The 22,731-nt window shown below is 41.5% G+C and overlaps 2 protein-coding genes across 3 annotated transcripts; both read right to left on the reverse strand.

The window, feature by feature from the left end:
* hsf4 (heat shock transcription factor 4) lies at nucleotides 1-16,704 on the reverse strand. Of its 2 annotated transcripts, XM_061076024.1 has the most exons (13): nucleotides 16,579-16,704; nucleotides 14,106-14,214; nucleotides 13,887-14,014; nucleotides 13,202-13,326; nucleotides 11,556-11,631; nucleotides 10,875-10,942; nucleotides 10,268-10,367; nucleotides 9,884-10,002; nucleotides 9,113-9,343; nucleotides 8,850-8,967; nucleotides 8,533-8,598; nucleotides 3,475-3,540; nucleotides 1-2,842 (listed from the first exon to the last, which is right to left on the reverse strand). In XM_061076024.1, the coding sequence occupies exons 1-12, from the start codon at nucleotides 16,702-16,704 to the stop codon at nucleotides 3,481-3,483; spliced, it is 1,326 nt and encodes a 441-aa protein (XP_060932007.1). In that variant the 3' UTR covers nucleotides 1-2,842; nucleotides 3,475-3,480. The 2 variants fall into 2 exon arrangements, with proteins under 2 accessions (XP_060932007.1, XP_060932006.1); XM_061076023.1 differs by lacking the exons at nucleotides 1-2,842; nucleotides 3,475-3,540 and having other exon boundaries at nucleotides 8,322-8,598.
* A 982-nt stretch (nucleotides 16,705-17,686) lies between these two features.
* On the reverse strand, nucleotides 17,687-22,488 carry LOC133008745 (cytochrome P450 2F2-like). Its single transcript, XM_061076019.1, has 11 exons — nucleotides 22,291-22,488; nucleotides 21,616-21,778; nucleotides 21,064-21,228; nucleotides 20,690-20,850; nucleotides 19,841-19,909; nucleotides 19,306-19,410; nucleotides 19,075-19,213; nucleotides 18,757-18,842; nucleotides 18,557-18,658; nucleotides 18,276-18,417; nucleotides 17,687-18,184 (listed from the first exon to the last, which is right to left on the reverse strand). The coding sequence occupies exons 1-11, from the start codon at nucleotides 22,450-22,452 to the stop codon at nucleotides 17,973-17,975; spliced, it is 1,506 nt and encodes a 501-aa protein (XP_060932002.1). The 5' UTR covers nucleotides 22,453-22,488; the 3' UTR covers nucleotides 17,687-17,972.
* Nucleotides 22,489-22,731: the final 243 nt, after the last annotated feature.

Here is a 22,731-nt window from a genome sequence, read left to right on the forward strand (position 1 = left end):
TTTCTTTCTCCATTTTTATTTGTTTGAACAACTTAAATATTTCATACACAGGTGGAATACATGTCCAGTTCCTTTGGGTCTGTGTTACAATACACTTTAGTCTTTGCAAAAATCCACGTAAAACAATTCACATGTTCAGCAGGTTGTGGCCCACTTTCAAAAGCAGCTCGGCACTAAGACCCTCTGTGTGTGTGTGTGTCGTCTCTGACAGCAGCTGCATGTTGTCGGTTGATGCTCCACACTGACTGGTGGCGTCCCCTCATAGTGCCGAGGTGCTTTCTGGATGCCAGAGATCGTTTCACTCACAAAAATACTTCTATTTGCAATCCTGACAAGTATAAATGTCATTGGAACACACATCCGTTTATTTCCAGTGCAAATGATTAAAATGGGTAAAAACAGAATAAGTTAAGAACACAACAGCAACTGAATGTGTGTATTTGTCACTCCTTGGAAAAAATAAATCATTAACACTCATATTATCATGAGGAACAAGAATAAATGCTATGTCTAAAATGTACCTTATACTCGCAATTATCATACATGTGTGATTTTTTTTAGTGCAATTTCACTTGTTACACACCACAGCTTGCTTTTCCTCCCTTCTCCTCAAAGCATGCACGTGCACAGATGGAGGGTCTGCCGGGAAAATGTTAACCAGCAGGGGGCAGTCTGCGTGGGCTTAATAACTGAAGCATAATGTTTACGTAAATCAATATGAACACATTCTTTAAATTGCTTCAAGAGCATCTCTAACCGTTTATTGATGAGGCTTCCAGTCTGTTGTGTAAAGAGCTTTCAAGTTCCTACAAAGTTAGCATTTAGCAGTAGCCTGGTCCTTGGCTCACGCTGGGACACATCTTAGCTATTGTGCCTCCCATTTGTAAAGATGGACGCCATGACAGCTTTCCAAAAGTGAAGCCAAAACATCTGGATCACACTCTAGTCGCTGCTGATTCGTAGGACGTGGTTAATATAAAGTGTTTATGGCAAATAAATTATTTTCAAAGATGGTTTCTGTCATCTTATCTAGTTCTTATCACAATAATGTTAAAAGTGTTAATTTATCCAATAAGTTCGCCATGATTGACATGTGAGACTGACTCGCTATTGGTCGAGCGAGTCTCGATACTGAGACCCCGCCCCACGCTGACTTTGGCACAGACTCTGCCTCCAGATGACATCACCAGGGCAAGATGGCCGCACCCATATCTGGTATATTTTGGCTTCACTTCTGCAAAGGAAGTAGAGATGTGGCATCCATCTTTATTTACGGATTGTGTTGCCTCCCCTGGACTTTAAACACAATTTGGGCTTCTATATTCGCAGGCTAACATTCTCCTCCGGCAGTGCATCTCCCTGTGTTCCTGTCCACCACTCACAGTTGTTGTTTCCTACATTCCTATGGTCATCCATGTATTGCAATTTTGTGAGTTCTCACAGTTCTGTACATTATTGCACAATTCAACTCTATATTCAACAGTTTAAGTGTTGCCTGCAACCAGCGCTGAGGATTAATATTTTACATCGAATGGCATAATCATTAAGAATTTTTTCATAATCAAGAGAATTCATATGCATTTCTTCAAGCAGGTATTCAAAGTCTTACATCAGATTAAATTCTCAAGTAACCACCCCACCATACATTGAATAAAACATAGTGAACCATGATGATGATCTTTTTAAAGACTGGCTCCCGGACAAGTATGAAAACCAGCGTCTCGACTGTTTATCGTTAAAGTTCCTCAGTCTCGACTTGTGGTCTTTGTTTCCAGATGACAGCAGCAGTCACATTCAGACACCTCCTGGTGAACGTCCTGTTTCTGAGTTTTTGGAAAAGTCCTGCCGCTGTGGCCAGTATCTCTATTAGACACACATGTCTAGAGCCACAGAGTGTTAGTCATCTACAGACAAACAGTAACTGACCTGTTGTCTATATAACTAAATATATCTAGTGATACAGGTTGTGCAAAAACGCAGCGGTGTTCATGCTTTTGTCGATGAGAAGTCTTTCTTCACACTTCAAACTTCACATGTAAATGGACAGAAGAGAAGGAACTAAGTCTCTGGCGACATGTCAGACATGTGCAGAGATAAGTTGAGTCTTAAAATGTGTAAAATCTCAAAAATCTAAGGTTTCTTGCAGGATTTAAAATTTTCGCTATAGAAGAACCTCTGATATCACAAAGGTTAACGCACCTCTCGTCCGTCTCAACACATTTATCGTCGTGTGAAATGCATTAATCATCTGAGGAGCCCGTAAATTTCCTACACCTTTACACAGACAGACAATATTTACATAACGTGTAATATATTCTACGTTGTCCACCAGTGACTTTTTTATATATATTTTTTTTTAACTAAAGTTTGCCCCTCAATAAAAAAGTTTTTTGTAATAAGCATAAAATATAAAAAAATATTAAATAGTAGATTATGTAGAGGAAGAAGAAAAATCACTTCCACAAGCAGGAACTCCCTCTCACACAAAGACTAAAGTGCTGGAGCCACGAATGCAAGGTCTGCATCCAGCTGGCTGAAAACTGGAGTCTAGATAGAATCATATCTCATAACACACTAGTTTTTTTGGGGGGAGGCGGGATATGTGTTGAATACTCAGACCAGCGTCTTTGCCAATGCTGGTAGTTTTGATTCCCACGGAGCCAGTAGCTGATCGATAGCTCTCAGTTAACCAGGAACTATAAGCTTTTATCAGTTCTTTAAAAACAAAAATCATCCACATCACCTGTAGAGATCTGTTGTATGTATGTGGATGTAAGAATGCAAATAAAGCAAGCAAACTCCTGCAGAGTGGAACCACGAGGGAAACAGCAGCGTCTGGGGCCTGAGGACAGAAACAAGGTGACAGGAAACAACAGATTCATTAATCACCTGCAACTCTTCACCTTCACCTGGTTTCCTGTCTGAGTCGCTGCATTCAGTTATAGACACGAATTATTCGAAGTCAGCGTTTGTCAGACAGATAAAATAACCTGTAATGTCCTGACTATTACGACATATAAATGGTAGATCTGCCACGTGTCCACATTACAGCTGCTCAATAAAAAGCACCTCCATGTCACCATGGCAATGAAATGATTATTTGATAATGTGCAGTTTCAGGGGAAAATAGTTTGACTGAACTCAGTTTTCTAGGAAAAACGCAGTCGGTTCCTCGTATCTGTAATGTCTGACGTGTGATTCTCCGGTTTTCAGGAGCCAATGCCCTTCTGACATAAGTACTTATCAGTTAGATCCCCATTTCTAAAGAGTCTCCAGAAACTTTTTGAGTTTGAGTTTTAAACCAACAGTGATTAACCTGATCGGAAATGTCTATTTTGTGGCTGGATGCTGCAGACAGATGGAAAGCATTTAAAGACACAATAAGACAATGCAGGTTTTCATTGGATTCAGGGACATAAACACAAAATGTAAAAAGTCTTATATGTATAACAAATAAAGTCACATGACTCTTACCTTCCATCACTGTTCCTCACAGCCTGGAGCTGGAAAAGCCTCCGCCTCCTGATTCTGAAACATGTACTGTAGGAGAACATAAACACACATTAAACACATTACTCTGCATGTCATAAAAACAATATAATATACAATACACTCCATAGTGCACGTGAATACAACAAATACATGAGTTGAAGAACAACACAACACTATGTCAGGGAACGTTTAGGGACGACTGCTTCATGGTTTCCTGTAGAAGTGGTGAGTAGAATAAAGAGGAAGTAAAAATATCTCAGTGAAAACCCAGAAGTTTGGCTTTTGAAAGACAAAGAGAAAACAGACGATAACGAAATGTTATTAAGTTAGAAAAAATGTTACAGTGCTGCTTTTAACCTTTTAGCTTTTTAGTTGTGTTTCCAATTCTCCTTAATGTACTGACACGATGTATAATCTATTACATGCAGGTACAACTAAAGTAAAATGTGCTCTACTGGTGTGAGATTCCCTCAGTGCTGCATGGAGCCAGCCTCATATGTTATCTATCTCATTACAGTGTAAATGCCACAGGTCACACAAGCTCAGCTCTTCTAGTTCGTCTCCTAAATGAAGTCCCTGGAGCTGAATGAAAGGAGCACGGCTTCAACAGGAAGTTTAACCCTAACTTCCACTTTCCGTCACGGCCACCACATCCTCGTATGAAAGTGCTGCTGCTGAGCTGCTCAGCACAGATGGAAGGAAAGGAAGCAGCAGTGGTGAATAGGGTAGAGGTGAGAACACACACACACACACACACACACACACACACACACACACACTCACACACACACACACAAATACAGTCACAAAAAATAATGTAGAGAAGGAAGGTTGTAAGTTGTCTGCTGGCCCTGAGAGAAGAGAAGACAGTGACAGACACGGTGTGAGGCAACCAGCACAGAAAGAGAAGCCTCAGCACTGGAAGGCAAAATCATTTCTCAGCTAATAAAAAAGAGATTTTCCCCCGTGAACAAAGAGAGATCTCTGAGTCGTGCGGAGGCTTCTTGCACAACGTCTTCGGGGTATAAACGGCACGGAGAGTATGTTATAAATTACCAGAGCGTGAGGCAAAAAAAGGGCTGTGACAGGATGCGGAAGAACCTGCAGCGCTCTCTAATTAGAGGGAGGATGGTGCTAACTGTCAGCGGCACACAACAACACAAAAAGAACAGACACAAACTCTATTTTAAATACGTTTTTTACAATGAGCATGAAGAAATCTGCTTCTTAGAGCGAGGACTCTGGATGATGGATGATGATGACTCTCTCTCTCTCTCTCACAGGAGCTGTTGACGTATAACGATCCAGTTTTATATAGAAGCACTTACAGGAGAGTAAGGCTTTAAAAGGATTTTTGTTATTTGCACAGCTCAGTTGCAAAGAACTGTTCATTACATCGGCACAGGTTGTGATATATACTGAAAAATCCTTTTCCATCAGGGTGTATTTTAAACTGTTAATTCTAGGATATACAACATGATTGTAAATGAGGGACAATCATCAATTAATGAGAATAAATATAATGATAAATTACTAATACAAATTTTGAATTTGCTTGCTTGAATATGAATCACTGCACCGCGTCATCTTATGTCTGACTTGCTGGGAAGGCCCTGCATTTATCAACTATCTGTTAAATGTAAACATTGATTAATTATTGTAAACATAATTTATTAGTGGCTTGACAAAATCAAGCATTGGTTCTAAGTAGTCCAGGTCCATTTTGCCTTGGGCCCCCAAAGTCCCCTGAAACACTCTTCTTCATAATTGCAGACTTAATGGCTAATTAGATAGAAACTCACAAGCTTCAATAACGTTTTGACCAGTGAAGTTTCTCAGTTTGAAGGCTTATGACTCATAATAATTTATTAAATAACAGCATGAACGTCATTAGTTACAACTCATAAACCTTTTTTAAAGTCTCCATGAGAAAATCTTCATGGCTCATTGGGGACACGTTTGTCACTTTGGGGGAAAACACGGCAAAAATTAGATGTGAAGATCAATACCCCTTATCTTCTGTGTGTGTGTGTGTGTGTGTGTGTGTGTGTGTGTGTGTGTGTGTGTGTGTGTGTGTGTGTGTGTGTGTGTGTGTGTGTGTGTGTGTGTGTGTGTGTGAGTCATGCAGCTGGAGCCAGGATATGATCAGTGTAGCTCAACATGAATAATGGAAGCACGGGGAAGCAGCGATTGATGCTGTACTCAAAATGTAAGAAAATCGATTAATTCCAGCTCCTGTAAAAACGTTGTAACCATCACACATGTGATTCATCTGAACGAAAACACGTAATAAAGCATCCCAGCATATGGGGGGAATATTGAATCGTATTCAGCTGTTGTTGATCATTTCCAAGAGAGAAATAAGTAGCTTTTTACATTTCCAACATGTGGTCGAGTTATCCAGATCATTCCTATTGGAATAAAAGAAAATGATATATATATAAATGCAATGATCACAGCTAGTGAGGTCTACATTACAGCTGTGTCTGACTGTCACTTAGACCTGAGTTGAGTTATATTGCAGAAGGATTGATTGCACGTCCTCAGGAGTTTGGACTTTTGAACTTCTTGGAGCCAAACACTTGAAACAAGGTAGGTCGACTTTCTGTCTCTGAAAGTACTGCAGAGCACCAGGGACAGACATAACCCTCCTTCAGAAAACACTGTATTCTCCTAATGCCACCACTGGGGCTTTTAAACATGGGACTCTTTGTGAAAGCACTCAGGTTGTGACCATAAACTGTAAATAAAGATGTGAGGCCAAAATCATGATCGCCCCCTAGTGTCTAACTACAGCATAGCTCATAAACCTCACCTCCTCCATGTTGGCATAAGGGGTTTAGACCAAACGTTTCTGGTAAGTTTGGATTTAATGAATTATTTGATGCCGTAAAAACGATGACAAACATCATGATTGACAGCTGAGACTGACTCGTGATTGAACACCTCGACACACATCTACAATGGGAGGAAAAGAAAACGTGCCGGCCGTCTTTCAGGAGTAGAAAACACTTCCATTACGAGAAGGTCAAAGATTAGTCGTTTTCAAGAGACACTTACCTTCTGATATTTAGGGTCAACGATGAGGACAAACACAAATTCACAGTGTGAATCATCAACTCACAGAACCAATTTCCCGTCTAATGTCTCCGAAGCTGTTAAACACGATGCAGCAGATGGCAAAGTATTTTCAGAGAGGCACTGTAAACTATTAGCTGGGGGTGAGAGAGCTTTTCATGGGGTGAAGTGCATGATAAACTTTTAGAGGTTCACAATATATCAAGAGCGGCCTCATTATCCTGTCTCTCCGGAGCAAGGTGGATAGAAAATTGGACTTCAATGACGTTATTGATTCATTTGCCTGCACAGAGTTACTCATGGGCTCTGCAGGTACAGACAGTAAACACGGGGTCGGGGGGGGGCAGATGTGTTTTTTTTTAGCTGTGACCCAGTTCTGCATCCTGGTTCTGTGAGTGACATCAGAGAACGTGATCGTCATCCACAAGCACAACTGTTCAGTTTGGTAGATAACCTCCCCCTGGTGGTGTGTTTCCACTCTGCAGTGTGGTTAACTACAGCCTCCATGTTAATCAGACATGTGTCTTTGTGCCTTAACGTTAACTCTGCATCAGAAAACAGAAAGCAGCTTCAGTTACCTCCTTTAAACCAGCAGATGTCTCGATGAGGACATTTCTACCAACATCCTGTTGAAACACATTTCTGGATGACGACCAATGTTAATAAAAAATACTGGATTGCTGTCGAATGGAAGCTGTGGAGTTTGGTGACTGGGACTTGTGGACGTGTGACTCAGACGCTGCCTGCACACCAACGCAGCCCATGTGTTGTTCAAGCTGTTCATTCTGAATGCAAAGACTGAAGGTGCAATGCAGGGAGATCCCCCCCCCCCCCGCCTCATTCATCCAACACATCACTTCTGTGCAGAATGTGTCAAAAGGTTGAGATTTGAGTACAGTATATATTTTGTATATTGATGCTTGATGAAATAAGTAAGGTAACGTGAACAGCGTTGCTCACAGTGATGAACCCACGGAGAATGATATTAGTGTTTCAGCACATTTCAGCTCATTGCTTCAGTTGCTATGGCCACAGCTTCACTGTTTTCAGTTCAGCATCAAAGCTCTTATCAGTGTCAGCCCCCCCAGCCAACATACAAAACTAGCTAGGAACACAATAGAGAATTTAGCAGCTAAAGAACAAGATATTTTCTTTCAACAATTTAAATACTAGAATTTAAATACAAGATATAAATTCAACAAGTGGACAGAACGATGCTTGTTCGATGGCTCACATTCACCCTAACAACCTTATATATGTATGTTGATAATATGTCAGTGCTGTGTTGCAGTGCCCCCAGGTGGCCAAAAGGTCAGTTGTTGCAAGTTGAAAGAAAGTAAATTTAAACAAGAGGCCTCTCAACATCCAAGAAGCTAATCTTTTCAAGAGATAAAGAAAATCCCTGAGTCTGATGTTTTGACCATCTATTCTTTTAATGGGTCTCTGGCCCTTTGTTTAGTCCTTAATCTTCTTACTCTTGTTAATTATTGATCAGTAAAGAAACTGCAAGAAAATTGCATTAAGATTAAAGGTGGAGTTGGTTTAGTGTAAAGTCATCATTCTGCTCCGTTGTATCTTCATTAAGTGGTTTGGTAAATTAGCTTTTACATCGCGCTTTCATTTTAAATAGATTATGATGACCACTTTTACCCGACAGTTATGTTTCACCCTTTTACACACACACACACACACACACACACACACACACACACACACACACACACACACACATATAGGCACATTGCATCTATAAGCGCAGCACTTTATCCCTTCATCCATCAATCACACACTGCGGTGAAGGCATCAGGAGCAATTTGGATTTAGTATCTCGCCCAGGGATGATACGTCATTGCAGAATGACATAGACAGGGATCGAACCACCATCGTACTACTCTGTGGACAACCCGCTCTACCTCCTGAGCCCAAACCGCCCAGATACATAGCAGAAACTTTGTGACTTACTGATTTGAGGTTGGACTCCATCTCTGTGAAGTTCCACTCAGTGAGAGGTAGGTTTAGACTGAAGGGCTGCAGAGGCACAGGGGAGACAAGTCAGGTCAGTGATAAATAATAGATCACTTAAATGTCTGCTGTGTATAAAAAAAGACGGAAACAAGTACCGGTTTGAAATTTTAAATATCAGTTACTTGAGGACAACCTGACGCCTGTCAGAGTGTTTCTGTGTGTGTGTGTGTGTGTGTGTGTGTGTGTGTGTGTGTGTGTGTGTGTGTGTGTGTGTGTGTGTGTGTGTGTGTGTGTGTGTGTGCAGGTTCACTGACGTCCATCACAGCGCTGGTCCCAGCTTCCACAGAGCTCTGCTGGTGACTCCTGAGCAGCAGCTGCTGCAGCTCCTCAAGGCTCATGTCCACGTTCTCCACTGCATCTGAAACCTCCACTCTGCAAACACACACACACACACACACAAACACACACACACACACACACACACACACACACACACACACACACACAGAGTTGTATATAATTCACAGATCCTTCAAACATATGAAAGTTGGTGTGCGTTCACCTTTGAGCACCTTACCTGTCCAGAACCGGCCTCTTACCCCTCCTCTCCACCACAGAGGCCGCGGAGCCCCTCCCCTCCAGAACAGACTGGACCATTGCCACAGGGAGGACGGGAGGTTCTGAGGAGCACACCTCACAGGTGGAGGTCAAGGCCACGGCCTCTCCTCCACCCACACCGCCTCCTTTCCCTCCTCCTCTCACTCCGGGACTCACAGGCTCCTCTTTGATGAGCATCATGCACTTCTCCCTGTTTGGTGGAGTCAAACAGTGTGAGACTTAAGTGTGGAGGAGCGAAAACTGACAAAGTTAAGAACACATAAATGAACAGTTCGATCAAAAATGAATATGTACGAAATAAATGCTTGAATACATAAGTAAAATACATACAGTTTGGCAATGAATTGGGCTACTGATGCATTTATACATGTATTTACTTATTTATTTATTTCTAGATAATTATTTATTTTTGTATATCTACATTTATCTATTTATATTCTAAATTCAATTTTTTCCATATTTCTACATTTCTTTCTTTCTGTAATTCTGCACTTACTTTTTCTGTATTTTTTTACTTTCCCATATTTATTAATTTCTACATTGATGTATTTCTATATTACCCATTGATGTATATCCGTTTTTTACTAATTACTAAATTTATTTATTTTTGTATATTTTGTCTTCATGTTAATTAGGTAGGCGGGGATAACTCAGAACTTTAAATGTCACAATATCTTGGAGAAAATGCTTTCAATGATGGGAAATATCGATGTGACTCTGCATCACCCACCTCGTCTCATCGGATTGTATCTGCAGCGCCATGCTGGCCTGAGACATGTCAGTAACGTCTGATATGATTGGTCCTCCTGTCAGACCACTAGTGGAGCAGGAAGCCGTGTCACTGGATGGCTGAGGATGAAGAGGAGGAAGACTGTGATTTAGTTTTTTTAATAACATTGTGTGTACATTCATACCGAGTGGCCCTGAACCTGTCACTGCACACTGCTTCCCTCTAGTGTTGATACAACCTCACAGCTATGAAGACTCACTGCAGGAGGATGTTAAATTAGTTTTAATTCTAATAATAATCCCTATATCAGTTTTCAGCTGAACTGTCTTGAGCTACTGAACAATGTGATTTCCCTCCGTGTGTGTAACTTGTGTTATTTCTCACCGACTGAATGTAGAAGGGCTCGTGAATGGGCTCCATCGGGTGAGTGTGGTTGAACTTGGAGGCCGGAGGGCTCGGAGACCCATCGTCCAACATCAGGGGCCTGGGGACAACATCCGTCCTCAATCAGTGAGTGGACGACAACATGGTGATTGTGGGTTTTTAAGAGTCATGAGACGCAAACCTGGTTTCTTCAGCTCTCTGGTGGCGCTCCGGCCTTGTTCACACTCAGCAACAAAGCTGAACCAGCATTTTTACACACACAGGCCGCAGGGTCACGCACTCTGCTCTGCCTTCCCTGTGTGTCAGCGTGCGTGTGTTTGTGTGTATGTATGTATGTGTGTGTGTGAGTGTGTGTCTGACTGATTCAGCACTTGTCTCCATTCATAGCGCTCGTTGCGTTAGATTGTTCAGTTTGTCAGCTGAGCCAGCCCTTCCCTCTGCCCCACTGTGGCCCTGTTTGTCTCACTTTTGTTGATTGCCCCACTGTGTGTGTGTGTGTGTGTGTGTGTGTGTGTGTGTGTGTGTGTGTGTGTGTGTGTGTGTGTGTGTGTGTGTGTGTGTGTGTGTGTGTGTGTGTGTGTGTGTGTGTCTGTGTGTGTGTACTCACAGCTTTCTTTTTAGGCCCACAGTACTGGGTGTGTTGGACTGCATCTGGCTGAACAGAAACTGAATCAGCTGGTAGGAAGAGAGAGAGAGCACAGCATGAGTCAGCATCTTCGCTCTGTCTCATATACACACAGACACACAGACACACACACACACACACACACACACACACACAAAGACACACACATACAGTAAATACACACTGAAAGTAGACACACAATTTCTAATTATTATCTGCTTGAAACATAAAAGCAGGAAAAGGAAAAACTACTGCATCCACCTGGTAGCATGTCATAAAATGTGTTGGTTATTTGAACATAACAGATATGGAATCTCCATCTATTACAGTTTTAAAATGGAGAAAGTACATCTGGAAATATCAGAAAACCTAAAACCAAGCATTAAGATTTCACAATGAAAATAAAACTTCTGAGAGGGATTTTCCATCTCAGACAAACTGTTGATATCTAAGTAGTTGTAATAGTAGTTCAGAGGTGATAGTACAGAGATATTATTCTGTTAATCATTCGGAGTAGATGCAGATACATGCATTTACAGTCTGTTTGCTTCCAACAGTGCATATGCCCCCTCTACATACACACACACACACACACACACACACACACACACACACACACACACACACACACACACACACACACACACACACACACACACTGACCTTGTTCATGACTTTCTGTTGCTGCGTGTGGTTCTGCCTCAGTGACACCACCTCTCTCCACAGAACCTCGTTCTGTCTGCAACAAGGAGATGACACAGGTGGATGAGAGCAGAAGGACAAAGATAAAACATAGAGCTAATGTTCAATGGAGTTTTTAAATTGTTGTAAAAGTAGATTTCCATAGTCTCGAGGTAACGATGAAACAAAAAATACTCCTGACGACTTCTCCTGAAACCAACATGCTCATGGGTGCTCATACGGGCAAAGGTGCATTCGGTAATAACACAACACGACAAGTTGTGAAACACACTGCGCCTCTTTGCATTGGACGAGAGATTTGGCCTGAAGCCTCTGGACCCAACTGACATGAGAGCATCACACTCTGCTCCCTATGAAGATGTTTTCACTTTAGGAGGCGAATCCTGAATAAAACCAAACAGGTGTTGGTATTATTCCCTCTGGTTTAAAGTTGTACCCTCGTCACATTTCCCTTCAGGCAGATTGAGGTGTATAAATCTGTAAAAGGTCAGTTTTCACATTTAAATGGGCTCATTCTCATTGACTTAGCTTACAGCTGGTAGGTGGACAAGTCATGTCCATATAGCTAAGCTTACAACATTCAGGAGGCAACCATCAGGATTCTAATTCTATCAGATGTGAGATGGTTTCAGATTCAGACTTAAATCCATTTCTAATTTCAAGGATAACATCAAAAAAGACAGAGCAATACTTTATCTGACCATTGTTCATACCTGCGTGCGTGTGCACACATGTGGTCAGGCTTTCTAAGAATGTCATACGTGTGTGTGTGTGTGTGTGTGTGTGTGTGTGTGTGTGTGTGTGTGTGTGTCGGTCAGGTGAGCAGGTGAACATTCTCTCCTCTCATTAGCAAACAATGCTGAGCACAAAGCAGCTCCATCACACAATGGACACACTGCAGCTATTTTCAGCAACAATAGCTTCTAGAGAAACAGTCGGTTCATCCACCGGGTTGATTTGTTCCAACTTAGAAAAGAGGAATAACGGACGGGTCCATTTCTCCCGGAGCAGCAACGCATCAGGACTTTGGTTTTTATAAGAAACTAGAAGACAAATGTGGCGTTTTAAAGTAGTTTGTTGCTGTGAAGGGTTTAATGTGTTTCTTTTTAAATCATATTAAAAACAAGAAGATAAGAGGATTTCCTGTGTTAAAATACAGGATCTGAGGATCTGTAGTCGCCTGCTTGTTAATCCAGTCCTGCTTCACACTGGAGAATTAAACATTTAACGTTGATGATCCTGTTCAGATGATCGATGAACCACTTTACTGAAACAACTGTGACTTGAGTACCTGGATCGTGTTTTTCCAGTTTAACCAATAATTCAAACCAGCAAAGACAACCAACATCCAAACAGCTTTTCAACTGTGACGGACTAAAACATCTTATTAAAAATGATCCTGCTGTAAATTAAACCTTGACTGTGCTTGTGTCATTAACACATCTCACATGTTTTAGTCCCTGACAGGGCCACATCCAGTCTCACACTCATTTAACCATAAACCAGAGCAGGGACAACACCGACAGTTTGGTTTTTCCCTGAGCCTAAAAATGTCTTTGTCCATCTGTGTGGTGCTTTTGTGGCCAGAGCAGAAAACACTGACTCACTGTTTCATGTCCTGCATCTGACACTCCATGTTGTCCTGTTGCGTCCTGAGGAGCTGGACCTCATACAGCAGCTTACTCAGGTCCTCCTGACGGACCTTGGTCTCCTCACTCTTCACGATGGAAACCTGCAGACACAAAGTACAGCCTGATTCGGTACATTATTCTCTTAAAGCACACGTACAACCATATATTTCCACATTTTCATGACTCAATAGACATTGATGGTCCCCAGAGGATGAATCCTAATGACTTTGAATCGCTTGACAACCACTGAATTGATCACCATGAAATTTAAAACATCCGGAGCATTCACACTCCCATCAGGATAAACTGTGATATTCTATTCTCATTTCATCCAGCACAGAGTGTCCATTACAAAAATATGCAGTTCCTATTGTAAACTTTGTAAAGTGATTGCAGACTTAATTAAAACAATTTACTTGGTTTTATTTTTCAGGTTTGTGTCGAACATCTCTGCAACTGAATCCTGGCTTTTACCTTTTAACCATGTCAGCCTAATGGCTTTGATTGTTATTTTACATGCTCACGTTACATGAGCACTGCATTCAAGTTCAGACACTGCCCCAATGTGTGTGTGTGTGTGTGTGTGTGTGTGTGTGTGTGTGTGTGTGTGTGTGTGTGTGTGTGTGTGTTTTTGTGTGTGTGTGTGTGTGTGTGTCCAGACCTTCCTCTTGATGTGTTCCAGCATGTGTTCGTGTCCCTGGAGGAAGTACAGATGTTGGAACTCTGTGTCGTCTCTCTCTGGCTTCACCAGACCGCTCTGCTCAATGTTCACCACCTTACGGAAACCATCTGGAAAAAAAGAATACGGTTTGTAACGAAGACAAGAGAAGAGGAGTAGAGAGAGGAGGAGAGAGGAGTAGAAGAGAGTGTATGTACTCACACATGTTGAGCTGTCGAACGAAGCTCGCCATGTTATTGTGTTTAAAGTATTTTGGCAGAACTTCTTTGGCAAAACGTCCCTGATCAAACACATGGAAACTGGTCCCGGTCTGAAACAGAGAAGAGAGCCACAGTGGAGAGTTGGTTTAAAATAGCAACTTCAATTAAGTAATCATTCTTAACATCAACCAAATATCAAATGAACCACCATATTTTCCTTTTTTTTAAATGGCGCTACTGCACCAAAACAGAAGAAGTATCATGTTGTATCGAAATTTGAATCTGTAACTTTTATCATAGAAATGGTGCAGAAAACTGTGTGTAAACATAATGTGTAAAGCAAATTTAAAGGTATTTTCAGTCAAGTGGAGAAAGAGAACTTCTCACTAAATCATCTCCTTCATATTCACACACCTGGAAAAAGCGATGTATTTGTTTTTAAAAACACCAAATGTGCTTCAGTAGCTGAGTTACACCTCGTTCACGATCAGTTCTATATAAATTTGATTAAAATGTAAATATGAGCAGATATATAAAACATAAAGAGGACAGTCAAAGTGAAGATCTCCTGGTTAAAATAAGAAGATAGTTCTGCACTGAGGATTTTTAATCACATGTACAGGATCTATACACACATGATACACAGCTTCTTCTATGGAAACATCAAATCCTTCAAACTAAGTTGACTCACATCCCAAAATCAAATCTGCGATGTTATTAAAACACTTTGATGACGGTGATAATAATGTTCATGTAAATATAAAAGGAATTATTGGACTGTTGAACATCAGATTAAAGAGGATTTGTGCATTTCTTGGATTCTAAAGACAGAAAAAACATCTCTGATGATTCACTAACATCAGAGGATTCAAGAAAAATTCAGTTTAGTTGGACTTTAAAAAATTTAACCGAAGCTGAGTATCTGATCATTTCTTCATTTTGATGAGTCGGCAAAACAAATGTAGGTGAAGTGATGGAACGTGAGCGATGACAGGATGTGTGCAAGGTGGTGATTTATGTTTCCCACACAGTGGAACATCATCAGCAGATATATCAGCTCAGTCAGCCAATCAAACTCTCTCTCTCTCTCTCTCTCTCTCTCTCTCTCTCTCTCTCTCTCCCTGAGTGATGAGTCATGCTCTCTCGCCCAGTCAACCTCCGTCGCTCTGTTTTGCTCTGACAAAGCTTGTAAATGCATTTTTTATTATATCTAAATAAACACTGGTGCTAAAAGTATTTAAGCGTAACTTTATTAAAGTTTGTAATATGATGTTTTTACTCATACGTGTTGAGTGACGATGTGACGGCTGATGCTGCACTCGTGGGATCGGACAGCTGCTGCTTTGTGTTTGTTTCTTTTCAAACCAGAGCAGAGAGGCGGTGTGTCCTCTCACACTTTACTAATGCTGCCTCACCTTCACATTCTACTGTCAGCCAAGTGTCCGGGGTCAAAGGTCAAAAGGAAACCACAATAACATCATCAGCTTCGTGCTTCAACAGAGGACGCACATGATTTTAATGGATCCCTCACACAACATGAAAAGCGAAACGTTGGGTTCAGAGACCCATTCTGAAGCGTTATGACTGACGGACAATGAATTGTTAAAGAAACCATTATTATTCTATAAATCCTCCACTTTAGTTTAGTTTAGAAGTTTAGTAGAGGTTTATATACTTTATAAACAAGTATTTTTACATTATTGTTTTGGTATTTTTACATGAATAAAGGATCAGGGCTCTTCTGCACATCCTCCATCTGCACTGAAGCCCACCTGTGGTCCTCAGAGTCTGTAGTTAAAGTCCTCCCAGAAAGGCAGTTAGTTATTAATAATAAATTAGAACAGTGACACCCTGGGTGGTGAACTGTAGATCATCTCCTGTTGGACTGTGAAATTACTTAAAGATCCTGCAACCATCAATTTAAATAAAGGTAAATGCAAATAGATTGAAGACACTAAAGTATCAGGGTTGCTCTTCCTGTGACAGCCTCAATTAATCAATAAATCAATCAATCAATCAATCAATCAGCCTGAATCCATCTGTGGCCTTGACAGCGGTTTTGAAACAGGTTCCTCAGCAAGAAAACGGTATTTTGTGTCATATTATTTAAATGTAATTGTATCCATGAGTATTTCTATTATCTAATAAAAAAACTAATGGATACTAATTCCTATTAAAGTTTGCCGTTTTATATATTTTTGATCTAATGAGCCCTGAGAAAACGTGTCATTTTCACCACAGCTTTCTTCCTCGTGCCATGGAAATATGGTTGAAGGTACAAAACTGTTTCGAGTCACAGTTACTTTTTGATTTGTTTGTACATTATTGGTACAAAAATGATGAGGGAAACCAGAGTCAGTGTGACTGATGATTCAGAGGACATTTACATTTGATAATGTTGTTGGAACTCCCTGGTGGAAACGGGAACGCTCATGACTACTTGTTGAGTATGTGCACAGTGTGTTGTGACTCACAGCGCTCCAGCAGATCAGGTGGTTGGTGTCCGGATCCTCCACCAGCGTCCACAGTTTGGTGAGAAAAGCTGGAACGTTGCTGGCGTAGCTGCCGTCTACACCCATGGCCCCTGGAGACTCCTGCATACTGACACCTGTCCACTGCCAAGATGTTTACAACAGGAAACCAAACGTGTGTGTGCGTGCGTGTGTTTGTGTGTGTGTGTGTGTGTGTGCGTGCGCGTGTGTGTGCCAAATCCCAGACTACTCCATGATAAACTCCACTTCTGATGATGTGTTACTGATAATCCCAAGTTTGTCTTTGTCTCTTGGATTCCATCTCAGTCTCTGTTTGTCCTCGATGACACAATCTCCTCTTTGTCTTTAATTTCTTGTGGGTTTTTTTGTCTTAGCCGACTCGGGTCCGTTTTTTATAAATCCTCCTGTGATCTCTCCGTTGGTTTCTCGTGGCTCTCCTCTCTCTGTGCGGCCACACCACTCGTCCAGCTGACTGTCATCACAGAAGGTCCATGTCAGCACACGTACGCCATTCAAGCCCGACCCCGACACCCCTGCTCCCCCTTCGCTCCCCGGCCTCCTGCTCACAATCGAAAGAGACCGCCCAGTAAAACAATGTGACACAAAGGCTTTGATACAACACCAGTGTGCAACCATCAAAGGGGGCTGCTGCTTCCAATGACCAGTGCAGGGCTCAGTGGGCTTGTATGTAGAAAAGATAACATATGTCTTAAAGTGAAGTTTTATTTGTGTATTAACACCACAACAACTGGAGGCTCACTGAAGCAAGAGTTAGGTGTGTGTGTGTGTGTGTGTGTGTGTGTGTGTGTGTGTGTGTGTGTGTGTGTGTGTGTGTGTGTGTGTGTGTGTGTGTGTGTGTGTGTGTGTTCTATTTTGTTGACCTTTTCCAGCATAAACATTGACCTCGTAGTAGATGGTCCTTATTAGTGTGTTTGTGTGTGTGTGTGTGTGTGTGTGTGTGTGTGTGTTTTGCTTGTTTGTGCATATTTTGGACACTTGGGGATAGTATGAACATCACAAACACAATGTATTATTCACAAACAATTGGCAATTGAGAGCAGATGTGGATCATTTTAAGTTTGAATGACAGTTATTATTATGTATTCATTAATTTATTTATTTGTATTTACTTATGAAAATACAAAACATTAAACATTTAATTGTCTCATGTTGCTTTTACAACATATCATGATGCCTGTTACAACTTATGAAAAGACCATTGAATTGCCTTGCTGTTGAAATGTGCTCCATTTCTTGCTATGTATTTTGAATTAAATTAGATCATAGGCTCAAAAGAAAGGTTTACACTTAATCCTCTCATCATGTAGTTTGTGCACATTATTCAGAATTGCATAGAAGTTCAGTAAGTCCCAGTATTAGGATAAAGTCTGGCTTAGACTTGTGTCGGTTCCTCTGAGTTGGACCTTCATGCGATACGGTTTAGGCGTCTGAGTCGTCCCAAACACCGGCGTGAAGTCGGGCTCGCCTCCGTCTTCGGGCCAGACGAATGTAAACTTCCTCAGCAGCGTCACCACGATGAGAAACAGTTCCATACGAGCCAGACCCTCTCCCAGACACACCCGAGGACCTGCAGGTCACAAAACCCACAACAGGAACTCTGTCAGTCTCCATCTATGTCAAGTATGTTCATCTGTGAAAATAATACTGATGTCACTCACCTATGGAGAAAGGCATGAAGGCCTCTGGTTTAAAAAACTCCCCCTGCTCGTTCAGGAAGTTTTCAGGGTTAAATTCATGAGGGGATTTCCACTGTCCCTCCTCGGACAGACATGAGGACAGGTTCGGGACGACGATGGTTCCCTGAAGAGCAAAAAGTATATTACCCCAACCGGCCGAGGCAGAAGTCCGCCCACATCTCCACAGTCGCCAAAGTGCTGCTCGTTGTGGGAACTGTTGGGTTTCTCTATAATCTGATTGTCTCAAGACAAAGTTAACTCACCTTGGGTAAAGAGTAACCCATTAGCTCTGTGTCTTTGGTGGTCTTGTGGAAAACAGAGAGAGGAACCGTGTCAGCCCTCCTCTGGGTCTCATGAATGACAGCCTGCGTGAAAAAGACGGAACATGTCACTGATCAGGTTTGTGATTTATTGAAAATCAGATAAAAACATAGAGGTGTAATTGACCCATTTAGTTTGATACCTGCACATAGGGCATCTGGTGTCTGTCCTCATAAGTGACCTGATCCTTCCCATCAAGGACTTTGTCTATTTCCTGCTGACAGCGCTCTGATGGAGACAGAGACGTCAGAGGTGAAGGGAGGAAGGGAGAAGACGGAAAGAAAAGAACTATGCAGGTTTATGTTTATGTGCTACATGACAAGCTGAGGTGGGGTATATATCTTCACTGCCACAGCCAGCCACCAGGGGGCTTTATTGGCTTCACTTCTAGGGAGCTGTCATGTGGTCCACTGTTATATACAGTCTACGGAGCTAATGCTAACGCCCCCCTAATAAATACCCTGTGCGTGTGGGTAATTCATGAGGTACAGGATGGCAGTGAGCAGGGTGTTGGCCGTCGTGTCAGTTCCAGCGAAGTGAAGATCCAAGAGGAACGCAACGAGCTGGTCTTCAGAAAACGACGAGCCGTCGTCTCCTCTCTTCAAACACAGCAAGAGAGAGAATAACGTAAGGTCTTCCATCAATAACAGTCAGGCAGATGCTGGCCTCATGTTGGAAAAGAGAGACACACCTTTTTCAGTTCATCCAGGTAGCAGTCTATGAAGTGTCGCGGTTTCCCAGGAACCCAAGTCTTTTTGTTCTCAGTCAACATCTGTAAATGTCTCTCTGTTGCACCCTGGAAAAAAGAAAAAGGTTCTGTTGAATGTTCAGATTTACATTGGCTCTGAGGTTTGCTGCCCTCCGGTGGCGATTTCCCACTCTGCTTCATTCACTTTAAAAATAACATCATCAGCAGCTGTGTGTGTGTGGGGGGGGGGGCGGATTTCTAATCACTTTGTCATCGTACCATTCAATTGTTAAAGGACTAGTTGTGTCGAGTTGTGCTTTCAGTGACATGTGGACAATGAGTCAGGCAGGATCATCCAGCGTCACCTGGACCTTTGTGTCTCTTAACATCTTCTTAGTTCCTGGCTTCTGTCTTCATGTGTTAGTCAGTGTGATGGCATAAAACTTCTCAATGACTTTGGTAAGCGCCTTTATTTATAAAGTGAAAGGTTAGGGGTTAACCCTAACCACAACCCTAACCCTAAACCCTACACACGTACCTTGAACAACTTGAAAGCTTTCTGGAAGGGGAGCGGCAGGTAGCGCACCATGGGAATAGAGTCGTAAATCTGCATATGAAAAAGAAAAAGATATCTGAGCTGCAGGTCACATGAAGCAGAAACACTTACTACTCATTTATGAGCACATGCACTGCAGTTCTCCAGGGGTAAACTTCAGATAAACCTTCCAACACAGTAAACAACCATTTTAACACAAGTTAGGGTCGTAGCACTTTAATTTTTAGGACTGACCATCAATGTGTGAACATGTAAAAGGCGAGTAGGAGGAGAAGATTAAACAACTTGTTAATAGAGAACTTAAGAGTGTCGATATACAGCTACTTCCAATTGTATAAGTGTAGACTTGAGTTGTATTGAAATAATCAAAAATAAATCCTGTGAACATTTCAGCTCGAGGTAAAAATTTGATGATTAAATTAAATATATGTACTGTATATATTATACAGCTTTATTCTAAATTAAATTAAAATTCAATCTGACGTTGATGAGTTGGTCAAGTTGCAGGTTTACAGAATTGTTTAGAGCCTTCAGAAAGGCCATGATAACAAATATGAAAGAGACGGAGTGTGACTGGGACAAAAGTAATCTCCAGATCCGCTTGTTTTCACGGTTCAGTGTTCATGATCGACTGTTTTTAGTTTATTTTCTTAAATATAAATGTTACATTTCGTCTACATTTCCTTCAAGTTTCTTTAAATTGGTTTTATTGAGTTTTAGCAATGCTTCTACTTCTATTTTATAAATTTATTTCTTCGCTTTGTGGCTTTGTTCTTTGTTATGGCACAGACACGATATTTCATTGAATAACTTTGTTCTTATCTCACTCACCATTCCCCAGCGCCCGTTGATTATTTTGGACGTCTTTTGAAAAACACTGACAAAATACTTCATAAAGTCGTCGGCGTAGTCGAACTGTTTGGCAAACAGAACTTGGCAGATGATGTTGGAGGCTGCGTTGTGGAACAGCATCTGAGGATGCATGGTCTTACCTGGAGAAACCACACGGACAATGATGTTTGTACGTGACCTTGACGAAGGAGGAGCAACTAATGGTCTAAAGTAAAACAATGAAATGCGAAAAGGATACAAAATATACAATTATTCTGCTTTTAATCTCCAATATCAAAAGGTCCCTTGTCAGATCTTATATGTTTAACCCGATAACAGACAATCCCTTCGCCCTATTCAGAAAGTAGGCGTACCAATATTCTCCTCCAGAACCTTTGTGATTTGGCGTATCTCTGCCAGAATCCTCTGCTCCATGGAGTGCTTGCCCAGACCAAAGTTTTTCAGGGTCATCAGGCCAAAGCGTCGCTGCTCTTTCCAGCTCTGGTTGTAATCTGCCAGGATCACTCCTGGAGCGTGATCTGCAAACACAAACAGTTTGCTTGTTCAATCATGTTTCAGCATCCTACAAACCTTTATATCTGGATTATCACAGCTGGCTTATTTATCTGCCTGAACCAGAAATCTATTGATTAACTCCAACCTGCACAAAACTGATCACATCACTCTTGTGTTATCCTCTTTGCACTGTTCAAGTATTGATTTCTTCTCTCCTCTTTATAGATATCTGTCTGATATTTACTATCTCTGGCCTTTTAGTTCCCTACACGAGATCCACAGGTAGAAGAAGGTTTTACCTGATCGGGAGATCTGGTTGGAAACTAAAAAGGGACTTGAGAGTTGCAGTGAAGGGACCAACACATTGATATATTTAAAGAGGGAGGGAGCAGCAACGAAGTCAGATGTACCTTTCATTCTAACGGCATGATTGACCATGAGGTCTTGAGGACGGCCTGAGAAGTCGACAGCTTTGTTGACCAAAGCTTCCTTCATGGCCTTGAGCCCGTTGATTATCACCCATGGCCTGGAACCAATGAAGATGCTGTAGATGTTTCCATAGCGTTTGGCCAGCTGCAGAGGGAGACAGAGGAAGTTCACATGACTTTTATACGGTGCAATGATCCATTTATTTGTTGTTTATCTGTTCTATAAAGGTTGCATACATTTTTACACACGAACGTTAATGTGACGGACACAAGTCTAGTTGTCTTTTATTTCTGATGTATGTGTTTGTATTGTCTTGTGTTGCTTTTATAGAAAGCCCTTTGCATGGCCTGGTTTAAAACAATGGCTGTTAAACGTTATCAGAAAATAATTATCAAAAAAATCTACAATCCAACTCAGCCACACAAACAACACACATGCAATTCGTTTAACAACCTGCATAATTATATGCAAGATGTTAAATCTCACTCTTTTCTACTTCATTAATTTAGTTAATCTCCAAAAGAATAATGAATATTTCGCAAGAAAGACCTGAGCACAGAAGAATGAAGAAAAAAACTGAGACCAAGCAAGCATTCAAAATTAAGATCAAGAATTCAGTTTACAAATACAATAAACATGGTTTATTTTAACGTTACCCTCTCCAGATCTGCAATGGGACTCTCCAGGTTGAGCTGCAGCAGGTTTCCAATGACGGGAATGGCTCGGGGTCCCGGGGGGAAACCTTTCGCCCTGTGGCTCTGCAAGAGGAGCAGAAAGAGCACAAGGACCAAGAAGACCAAAGCCACAGAGGTAAACATGATGTGGTTGGGATTCTGATTGATTTACTCTCTCTGTTTGATTCTTCCTCTTTTATATAACAAAGCCACACAACCTTTGAACGATCATGTGGTCTGCACAAATGTTACATCAGGTCAATCTCCTATTCACCGAGGATTTGACCTAAATGTCAGAAGATTTGAGATCAGGTCACAGCACGAGGACTATAAAAACCTCCTGGAACCAAAACAAACCCACTGTGACTGAGGTCACACACTGGTTTCTGTCTGTGTCTGTTTTTCAACATGAATATATTCTCT

Source organism: Limanda limanda, chromosome 8, assembly GCF_963576545.1.
Source record: "Limanda limanda chromosome 8, fLimLim1.1, whole genome shotgun sequence".
Taxonomy (NCBI): Eukaryota; Metazoa; Chordata; class Actinopteri; order Pleuronectiformes; family Pleuronectidae; genus Limanda; species Limanda limanda.